This window comes from Salvia miltiorrhiza, chromosome 1, assembly GCF_028751815.1.
Source record: "Salvia miltiorrhiza cultivar Shanhuang (shh) chromosome 1, IMPLAD_Smil_shh, whole genome shotgun sequence".
Lineage (NCBI taxonomy): Eukaryota > Viridiplantae > Streptophyta > Magnoliopsida > Lamiales > Lamiaceae > Salvia > Salvia miltiorrhiza.
The window spans coordinates 52,751,736-52,763,124 of record NC_080387.1 but is presented as its reverse complement, the minus strand read 5'-3'; the positions used below and the strand labels follow the sequence as shown (position 1 = coordinate 52,763,124).

Below are 11,389 nucleotides of genomic sequence, written 5' to 3'. Positions count from 1 at the left end.
GGCACGGAGATTAACAAATTCACTTTTTGATAGATAAATGGTGTGGTCCACACAATTTTAACCTTTTACATTCCTAATTTTTGTTAATTACCTTTGCTTCCCTTATCTCATTTTAGTAAAAATAATTATTTTTTGTAAGGATTTTATTTTAAGAAAAATTATCCACTTTTATTTTTTAATTTAAGAAATGATTTTATTTTATGAAAAATAATTATTTTATTGTATTGTCCACTTTATAATTATTTTTTGTAACTTTTTATTTTTGAAAAATAAAAATAAAATAAGAATTAAGAAGTCCCTAATTATTTCTAATTTTAGACTGAGCCTATTGGAGTGGGACGTCCCAAAAAGGAAAACGAGCCTATTGGAGTGGGACGGAGGGAGTATTAAAATTAGTACAAAATGTGTGAGAGTTTGTGCATTAATTTATTATTATTAGTAGTAGTAGTAGTTGGAATGAAAACTGTTACACATCTATCTCATTTGTGCCATGTCTGTTTATATTCCAGCATCTCAGTCCTTTATATAAATCTGAAAATATTTATAAATTCTTAACTTTGAACTAGTGGAAAGTATTTATTTCTATTTTTTAAAGGTGTCAATTATCGTAAAAAAAAAATTGTGAGAATATAAATTTTCTAATTTAAAAGTCTTGATCATCATGTTGACTTTAAAGGCGTTGATTATCAAAGCAAACACAGAATACTTAGGATATAAATTACTACAGTAACTTTTCTTTAATTAAAATGTGGGTGGATCCTAAAAATTATATACTCTCAAAATTATAGGATTAATCCTATAGTCCTATAGTTTTGACACATTTAGTGTGAGAATATGAGAATAATATTTTGAGAGCTCGTTTGGTACGCGGTATGGAATAAGGTATCAGTTATATGTAATTTGGATGTCTTTTACTATATGTCATATTAATATCATATCTGTTATGATGCATTAAAATATTTGTAAAATATAATATGTTGTTTGGTATGGTGTATTAAGATTATATAAAGTTAATAATATTTATAATTTAAGATTTGTATTACGTATATCAACTCCGTAGGTGGTATACATAATCCCTCAAATTAATATTTTCGGGTTTTTAATTTATAAAGGGTCATGTGTTTCGTATTACTTCTTACCAAATAAGATATAATCACTCGTACCAAATATGATAGCCCAAAAATCAATATTATCTAAAATTATTTATTTTTAACTTATTTTAAGTTCCAGTTATTGTAATGTATTTAAATTTTAAATTATGAAGTCATGGAGAAATATTTCATATGTCAAGGTTATGAATTGTCTAGCCGCGCCTCTAATTAGATAAATAATTCTTTCTACAATTTTGTTGCAATAGTGTGAAGATGGGGGAATTGTTGGTGATGACTTTTTCGTAATATGCGGTATATACCTGTATCGATAATAAATTATCCTTTAATAGGTATTTATTGATTTTTTGGGTATATACCACGATATTGGTATACAATGATATACTCTAATATCTGGAAAATTTATATATTTACATTACCGTAAATCTTTGGTACGGTATCATACTTTATTGAACAATTCGAAATATCTTAATTTCGGTATTTTACTTTATTTTTAGATACGAGTATACCTAATATATCGAATTTTCGGTATATTTTTCTAGCCCTATGTGTGCAGGTGTGTGCTGAATGAGTGTGTGGTGGTGTGTGCGTGAGTGGTATGTGTTTGTTTGTGTTGTGTGTGTGATTGTTTTAATAAAGGGAAATGGGTTAGAACCTAGGGCCCAACTATTGGACCCTAATTAAATTGAATGGATGGGCTTCTAACGTGGAGATGAATATCTATAAGAAAAATCTACCCTTATATATTTTATTTTATTTTATTTCATTTCATTTATTGGACTAATGATTTTAAAGTTTTGTAGAATAATTTTTCAGTTTTAATTAAATTATTTCTAAAGCCTGGTTAGGCCCTTATATTTTACTATTTAAATTTATTTAATTAGATGCGACCCGACTACGACGTAAGCTTTGATTAAAATTACTCAAATATATAGCTACCAAGATCAAGTTCAATTTTCATGTGTGAAATTTATTTAAATACATATTTTGGTTAATTGTTGTTGTCCAATTAAATATTACTCATTCCGTCTGCCAAAAGTATGACACTTTGGCTGTGCACGGAATTTAATAAAATTGATGATAGTGTTGATGTAGTGGAGAAAGGGTCCCACCAATTTATGAGATGTGTGGTTGAGATTGATTTTGGGGCGGATTTTTTTGTAAATAAAGAGTGTTTGTAAGGATAAAATATAAAGGTGGACGGTGGGACCATGACTTTAAAAGGAAAGTGGAATACTTTCTGCGAACACCAAATATAATAATTGTATCATACTTTTGACGGACGGAGGGAGTATGTGTTTACCATATATGCAGGACCGACCCTTTCATTAGGCGAAAGGGGCAATGGCCTAGGGGCCCCAAAAAATGTAAAGCCCAATACTATTATTGACCTTATTATAAAAAAAAAAATATCTATCCTACTTTTCCTAAGCCCAACTAACGTCTCTAGTCTCTCTCTTAATTTTTTATTCTTTCTCAATTCCTAGCAAACTAACATATCTCTCTCTCTCTCTCTCAATTGATCGAAGACTGGCTGCTCTGTTTTCTCTCAAAATAATAATGGTAGTTTTCTAGGCTTGCACAAAAATTGATTTGGTAATGCAAGAGCAGTTAAGACGTGTCCAAAGGAAATTCACTATCATTACCGTAATCACATGAGGTATTAGAAAAATTTGATCTTGAGAAAATTATTGATTATTTTGCTTCTCAAAATGCTAGGAGATCTTAATTGTTTTTATAATTGTTTTATCATTGTATTATATTTTATTACACTTTATAGTTAATGTTACATGTTGCTATAACTTCTCGAATCTTTATCTCTTAGAGGGTCCCTTTTTTTTCTTTTTCGCCTAGGGCCCCCGGAATGTCAGGGCCAGCCCTGCATATATGTCATGAATTATATATCGTTAGGGGCCTGCTTAATGGATCGAGGACGTCACAGTCCTTGGTATGCCACAATGTGATTCCATGTTACAGTTAAGGTTGCCAACTATTTGTCAAGGGTCCGCTCAATTGGTCCAGGAAATTAAAGTATTTGGTAAGTCATCGTGCGAATTTCAGTTATGAATGTAACAACAGAACATATGTGCTATCATTTATTAACTTGAGCAATTATTACATGATATCCACACTGAATATACTTTGTATGCTCATTCCATATTTAACATTTTCAAGATGTTGGAGAAGCGTGGACGCCGTGGAGGGTCGGGCACATCAAGTTATTTTGTAAATAGTTGACTTGATTTGCATCTAATCTAAATAATTAAAGTTTTGCTAGCAAAGTTTTACTTAATAGATAGCTATTTGCATATGACTTTTTTTTTTTTGTCATGCTTTGGATAAAAATGTTGATTCCTTTTTTTTTTTAGAACCGAAAAAAATGTTGATTCTTGATTTTAAATTAAAGTTAATATTTGAATATACTATTTAAAAGTTGATAATTGATATCTTATAAATCGTTTTAAAAATGTATTAAAATTTTTATTTCATTTAGAGGATTCACTTCTTTTAAATTGTTATCGAAATATATCTTCATATAATAAAAATTAATTTCGCATTAATTATTTTTATAAAAGTTAAAGGCTAACACCTTAATTAGATTAGGGTGTTACAACAAACGAGCCCTGAATGTATAAAGTCAATATATTCGTAGTTAAATTTAATATATTTTTAAAAAATTCGAATCTAGACAATACATTCATTTAGCAAGATAATGTATTCACCATAAATCTTTACTGTTAGATTGTTGAATTATAAGCAGTGTCATTTATATAACCGAATAATGTCAATTATAGACAGCGTCATTTATACAATCAGATAATATTATTTACACGATTTAGGTTATGATGGGGATGGAATCCGGGATTCTCGTCCTTCTAAAGAAAGGCTTGAATATAAGCCATACACAATTAAGATTAAACTGTTTTAAAAGTCGTGTTAGGCAAATCTTAAGTAATTATAAAGCCAAGTCCAGTCGAGCCGAGTGTTATATTTCAGAGCTGCATTAAATCAAAAGAGAGAAGCCAGATCGGAGGATGTCAGTCAAATTTAAAAGAATGTAAAAGACACGTGGCAGATTAATGGGTTTTGGCCAACGAACTTATATTAATGGGCTTTAGGGTTAAATTGGCCCAAGTACTTTAGATTATTCCTTATGCTTATAAATAGGACCTTAGGTTATGAATTAAAGCAAATTGATTCATTATTTTTCCTTCACCATGTAAAATGTAACCTTCAAAATATAGTGAAAAATCAGATAACCTTCCGTGGATGTATGTCTTAATGACGGAACCACGTAAATCTTGATGTCTTTTATCGTTTTATTTTATTTTCTGCTGTTGAGATTTAAACCCAACTCAGCAGGTCAGGATGCGAGTCAGAGTTTGGGTGTGGGTCAACCCAATTGTAGGGTACATTCGATTGTCCCTAAATTTTTGTGAAAATATAAAATTATTTTTAACTGTGAGTTTATTTTGATGGATAAATTTATCATGAGAAAATGATGGATAACAAAAATTTATTCATTTAAATGTCTCATTTCTTTTCCCACATTTTATACAAAAGATAAATTCATCACTTTTTCTTTCTTATTTTCACTTGAAAGAATGATAATCTATATTATATTAAAAATGGAGTTCTCAATTTCAAATTGATTTCAAATGACAATTTTGAAAATATTTTTAATATGAAGGTTAGGAATTAATAGATCCATTCATAATCCCACTATCTCTCTCTCGCATTCTCCCATATCTAATTAAAGTATTTAAGCTCAGTAACTCACGAAATGTTTATTTACAATTTTATAATCTATAAAAGGTTTATTTTTTTCTTTGTTTGATTTCTTTCTAAAATTATGGAATTCATTTAATTATAATATATTTAATATGCATATCAAATTAAAGATCACGATAACAGCTTTAATTTGATATATTTTATGTAAATATTTTATTTGAAATATAAAAATTATATTTATTTAAAAAATAAATTTTTTAAAAAATCTCTCTCCTCTCTCATCTTCTTTTTAATAAATTTATTTTTTAATTATTTTTTATTTTTTATTTTTAACTTATTTTTTTAAAATTTATTTTTTAATTATTTTTTATTTTTAACTTATTTTTTTTTATCTTTACATAATATCAATTTTTATTATTGTGAATTATTTTTTATTTTATCGTTTTTCAATATTCAAATGCTAGTTATAAATTTTAGTTATCTATTATTTTCTTATGATAAATTTATCTATAAAAATAAACGAACCATAAAAAGAAAATATAAGAAAAAAGATATGGAGCCGCCGGAAGCAAAACCGATCTGAAAGTGAACCGAATATTCACCATCGGCATTCGGCGGTGTCTCTACTAACTCTGCACTAAACGCCATCACTATCTTTATCTCAGATACTATTGGTCAACACAATTGCAACCACATAAGTTTCAGCTGAAAAAACAAAGGAAGACAATCTGATTCCGCCGTCAAGGTCCATGTCGCCGGACAATTCGGAGCCGCCCAGAACTGGAAAGAGGTCGGCCGATGACGTGTGGAAGGAGATCATGGCTGGAACCCAGCCGAAGAAGGAGATGATGACCTTGGAAGATTTCCTGCTGAAGGCCGAAGAGGCGGCTTCCACCGGCGCCGCCGCCGCGGTGAAGCTGAAGGAAGAAGGAGGATCGATTGGGGGGATTTTCGATTATATGAATTCCGTCGAGGAGGGGGGCGATGCAAGAGCGAGGGCCAAGAGGAGCTTCAGCTTGTCGGCGGCGCCGGGAAAGGCGGTGGAGCTGCGGGAGAGGAGAATGATTAAGAACAGAGAGAGCGCCGCGAGGTCGAGGGAGCGGAAGCAGGTCCGATTTGGCTGCCTTGTTGGGCTTTGTGTATGTGTGTGTGTTTGCCCTAATATTTTGGTTGATTCTGGGCTGATTTTGATGGTTTTAAAAGGCATATGAAGCGGAATTGGAGTCGATGGCGGTGAAGCTGGAGGAAGAAAATGATATCCTGTTGAAAGAGAAGGTAATTCGCTTGCTATTTCCTTGAATTGATTTCAAAATTCAGAGTATCTCAAGAATATAAATTTGTTGAGCTGAACTTAGGTTTCTAGCTAGATTGAGATTCTGCTGTCTTGATAATTGAGTTAAGATCAGTTAAAAATAGTCCAATGATTCAAAATTCTGCAAATCAACAGATTAGACAACCCAAAGCTGCTCTGCGAAGTCGATAATCATATACTCCCTCCGTCCCAATGAAAGCAGTGCGCTTCTTTTCGGCACGGAATTTAAGGAGAATAAGATTGTAGTGTAAAAGTGTGTGGGGCCACATTGCTTGTAGTGTAAAATTATTACCAAAAAAGAAAATGCACTGCTTTCGTTGGGACGGCTCAAAAAGGAATGCGCATCGTTTTCGTTGGGACGGAGGGAGTATATAGGAAGGGATGGTCAGACATGAATTCAACTTTGAGCTTAAATTGTATTGCTATTTTATCAGTATGAATGCTTGTTTAGGTCTTTTCTTGTCTTCGCTAGCTGTTTGAGTGTTACTAAGTTGGTTCCCTTTTATGTTCTCCGGCATAATCTAATCATTGGAGTGAAGAATGTTGTTCCTTATGTCTGCAAATATCTGGCAACATATGCCAATTAAATTTGCTAGTTGCAAAGGAAGGTTATTAATGAAATGCAATAGGGTAGCACTTGATGATGTTGGTTCGTTTTTCCCAAGATTTGTGTCTCAATCTTCTATTTACTTGTCGAAACCATTCTCGGCTTCACTTTCGGACTTGTTTTATATGTGTTCTTTTTGTTCGGTTTCCCATAGTGACTTCATGATTCATAAATGTGCATCGTTCCTCCTTAGAAATGTGTCCAAAATTATTTCTGAGAGCCCTTGAATGACAAATTATCAGCCCATTCTTCTTTTTTCCATATTCGTGAAGGTTCAGTCGTGCAAGTTTGAGATCTCTGCCATTTAATGTGTTTCGTTTTTAATAAATGTGATTCTTATTTCAGGCAGAACGAAAGAAGAAGAGGCTTAAGAAGGTAATCATTTTCCTCTGTAATTTTGCCCCCGCATGTTTTGCCTTCGGTTTTGGTTGTAGATGAAATATAGCAGGCAAAGATTAATCCCCTTGTAAATTCATTTCCTTTTGAGATTTTTTTTAGTTACTGATGTTTGATGCTCTTTCTGCAGCTTATGCAGAGTGTGATACCTGTAACAGATATGCGAAGACCACCACGCATCCTGCGGAGAAGCGGCTCCATGCAGTGGTAATCTTTGGCCATACAGAAGTTATGAGACGAGACTTTCTGCAATGGGACGAGGTATAAAATATATGTGAGACGGAGATGAATAAAACAATAATAAAAAAAAAAACAACTATTTTTTTTATAAACAGCTCTAAGTCTTCAAGTAGATAACTTGAGCCATTATTGATCTATAAATGTAGCAGCTACGTTCTCTGTAAAGCTATAAGGGGAAATCACATAGAGAACTCCCTTGTAATTAGCTTGTTCACTACAAATGTGTGGAACCCATTGCTCTGTTATTGAAACTTCACTTATGGTATTGGCTTAGTTTTTTAGCGTTGAGTTTCCTAGTGCACGTTTACTTTTGACAGGTTTCTTTATTCTTGTTTGCATTTAACTTCTTATTACTAAATTAAGATGATGTTGAAGTACAGTTGATGTGTATTTAGTATCGGATCAATTGATATTCAGAACTGGTAAGTTCATGAATCATGGGTGAGTTTTGAGTTGCCACGGGCATATCTCCATTCGTTATGGAAGAAACACTTGGAAAACACTGATATGGAATTAAGCATACGGTGCTTTTGAGACGGAACACGTTTCTAGTTGTGTTGTGCTGCATGCTTATTCTTACAGGAAAACGGCTTCTATGGTCATATTTCTGAGTATTCCTCTGAAATGTACGACCTTAGTACGCCTACATTTCGCTGAAGACTTAAATCAGACTACGAATTGAAAACAGGCAGTCTACATTTTTGAAGTTGATTTATATTCTTGAAACAATTTGACAGTCTCTGCAGCTATAGAATCAGTCCCTCCTCCTGCTAGTTTGGTTCTTGCTTCTTATCATTTGGAAGACGAACACCACAAATGTCAGAAGTAAAGTCGAGCCAGCAACGATGGGCAGACATAATTTGAACCTTTTCTCCGGAGTCCTCTCTCCATCACCCTCTACCGGCACAGGTTCAGCTTCTGGAGCTTCTTCAGCAGGTTCAATGGCGGAAGGCTCAACTCTGTCTTCGTCCAATCTTTTATCAAGATCTTGCTTGTAAGTATACGGTTCATCTTTTTCCTCATGTTCTTTAGGTTCAATGGCGGAAGGCTCGACTCTGTCTTTGTCCAATCTTTTATCAAGATCTTGCTTGTAAGTATCCGGTTCATCTTTTCCCTCGTGTTCTTTAGGTTCAGTTATTCCTCGTACATCGTCTGTGTTTCTCTGTTTCTCTTCGTCCTCCCTGCACGTGTCAGCTTCCACGTGATCAACTTTGCCATCTTTGAAATCATGAGCTGAAACTGGTTTCTCTTGGTGTTTCTCTTCTTCAGGTTTCTCTTGGTGTTTCTCTTCTTCAGGTTTGGCCTCACCACCATTGGAAGGTGCTTGGTCAACTGCTTCGTCTTCTCCGATTCTTGCCTTGGATTTCTCATCCATTTCCAGGTTTGAAGTCTCTGCTTTCGGGCTCTTTTCATCGGCAATCTGCAAACTCCCGGACCCCGCCCTAACGAGGTCCGGCTTGTCCTCGACTTCTTCAATGGCAGTGCCCACGCGGATTCCTTTGACCTTCTTCGGCATGGTGATCGACAAAGTCGATTCGTCGTCGTTAAATTTGGCCTTGATCTTGTCCAAGATCACCCCTTGTGGAATTCTAAAAACTTTCTTGAATCCCTTGATCTCTCTCTCTTTCTTGTAAACTTTCCACCCCACCATTACCGTTTCTTGCACCTGCTTTTCGCCGCCTATTCCGATCAAGCTCCCGTCCTCGTTTATGTCGATCTTTATATTCCTTCTCTTATAACCTGCAAAAGTTTCAGAAGCACGTGTATTAACTTAGTGGTAGAATGGTTAATATCCGAAATCAAATGTCTCATTTTCGAGTTCACGGCCATACAGTTTTTAAAATCTTATCTATCCAACTAAAAAAATTTCACACATAAATATGTAAATCCATAGGCAACAAAATTGTGCATATTCGTGTGCAGAAGCAGAAAACGGGACCTTTGAGATGAGCAGTGAGGAAGAACATGGAATCTGTTTCTCTAGACACGAAGACGGGGCTGGTGCGGTCTTTTGCTATCCGAAAATCCGAGGTGAACTCGTCGGTGACACTCGTTAACTTGAGTCCTAATTCGAGCTCCATATTTTTTTAATGAATTTTGGGACAAATTTTTGGATGAATGAATTGGGAAAAGTCAGGAAATATGGCAGTGTTGATTTATCAAGGAAGGAATTGGTGTAAGAGGGCAAAGAATATATGCTTTGCTTCGTTTAGTTTTGTGAAGAAAAAAAAAATGCCGCCGTGTCCTTGGCGGGAGGCTATGTTCAAACATAGTTGACACGTTTTGTGCAACATCTTATTTCATGGTTTACTCGTGGGGTTTTTACATAATAATAATAATAATAATAATAATAATAATAATAATAATAATAATAATAATAATAATATAATAATAATAATAATAATAATAGCGTGGGAATGAAGCACGGTTAGTCAGATTTTTAAAAATAAAGCTAGATTTACAATATATTTGTAGAAAGTTTGTTGACTAAATATGAGGTTCAAGGGCTTCAAGCTGTGAAAATAGGGGAGTTATTACTTTTTTGATCTCCCTTGCCATGACTTTGCATATGATCAATCTTGTATAGTATTTTAAACTTGAGGAAGCAATTAATCTATAATAATAATAATAATGATGATGATAATACTAGTTAACTATTTATACTCATTTTTTAGTTTACCACGTGACTTTACAATTTATGTGATTTACAATACTGATCGAAATAAAATTTGGTGTTCTTGCTGGACAAGTACATGTTTATTTTTACGAATTCTCTTTTGTTATATTCAGAATTTTCTCTTGTTTTTTTTTTCTTTGAATTCTCCTATATTTTCCTAGCTAGTATTATCAAAATTTTAAATGTTTCATATAAACATTTATCATGATCTTGATAGAAACTTTTTCACCCGTGAGCACTATCACATGAATATCATAACCCCAAAAATAAAATAAAAAGATATGTGAGAAATAGTATGAGGAATTGTTTTTGGTCATCTTTATTTGATCCTTGGATAGCATGTGAAACTGTGGTGGCATTAGCATGGCATAGTGGTACAGATTGTTAGGTGGGGAATGCATCAATCTTTTCAAAATAAAAGAAAGTGGGCCCAATGAGCAGTACTATCCCAACAAAAAACAACTTTTAGCTTTTAAAGCTTTGTCTTTTTCCACTCAACTAGTAGCTGTTTGCTGCAGCCAAATGCAGAGAGATATTGGCCTCTCATATTTCAACTTGCTTGCTCAGATATTCAGTCACTGCCACCTCATTTTAAGATTCACACTCTTCTTTTTGCTACTAGTAATCTATGCTCCCTCCATCCATTTCAATTGGCAATTTTATTTTGGGCACGGAGATTAAGAATAAAAGATTAGGTGTGTAAAGTAGGTGGAGATTATTTGTTTAATGTGTGTAGAGAAGGTAGGAACACATGCTATTTTTGAAAAGTATTAATTGAAGTGGAACAAAAGAAAAGGAAAGTGTGCCAATTGAAATGGAACGAAGGGAGTACTTAAATATATCTACTACTCCATGACTCTATGAGGCATATGAAGATATATCCATTTTTCAGATATAAAACACGAAATATTAACAATTTTCACCAAAATACCATTAATTTGAATAAAATAATAATAAGAAAAAAGAAAGTTTTAATTTTACACCTCAATGATGTGGGTGGATCTGCTGCGCCGCACCCATCCGACCCGTGAGAGATTCACGATTACGATTTCGATCAAAGATCCAAACGATACATGATTTCAAATATTGAAATAATAAATTATTGATCAACATTTATTATTCGTTAATTTTAGATTTGAAAAGTACAAGTTTTAAAATGAAGGATCCAAATTGCAACATACGGGCATCAATATTTTCAATTATAAAAGTTAAGTCCAGCTCATAATTTGCCAACAACTTATATTTCGTGTGGCCATTTGCATCTTGGAAAACAACTTTTAGCATTTAAAGCTTTGTCCATCGCCATTAAGTTGCTC

The 11,389-nt window shown here is 33.5% G+C and overlaps 2 protein-coding genes across 2 annotated transcripts; one reads left to right on the top strand and one right to left on the bottom strand.

The window, feature by feature from the left end:
* Positions 1 to 5,338: 5,338 nt before the first annotated feature.
* On the top strand, positions 5,339 to 7,684 carry LOC130993221 (G-box-binding factor 4-like). The gene is made up of 4 exons (XM_057918034.1): positions 5,339 to 5,950; positions 6,045 to 6,116; positions 7,106 to 7,135; positions 7,287 to 7,684. The coding sequence occupies exons 1-4, from the start codon at positions 5,591 to 5,593 to the stop codon at positions 7,365 to 7,367; spliced, it is 543 nt and encodes a 180-aa protein (XP_057774017.1). The 5' UTR covers positions 5,339 to 5,590; the 3' UTR covers positions 7,368 to 7,684.
* Positions 7,685 to 7,888: 204 nt separating this feature from the next.
* Positions 7,889 to 9,700, bottom strand: LOC130992831 (uncharacterized). The gene is made up of 2 exons (XM_057917596.1): positions 9,336 to 9,700; positions 7,889 to 9,136 (listed from the first exon to the last, which is right to left on the bottom strand). Exons 1-2 carry the CDS (start codon positions 9,475 to 9,477, stop codon positions 8,151 to 8,153), a joined length of 1,128 nt encoding a protein of 375 aa, XP_057773579.1. The 5' UTR covers positions 9,478 to 9,700; the 3' UTR covers positions 7,889 to 8,150.
* Between the last annotated feature and the right edge of the window lie 1,689 nt (positions 9,701 to 11,389).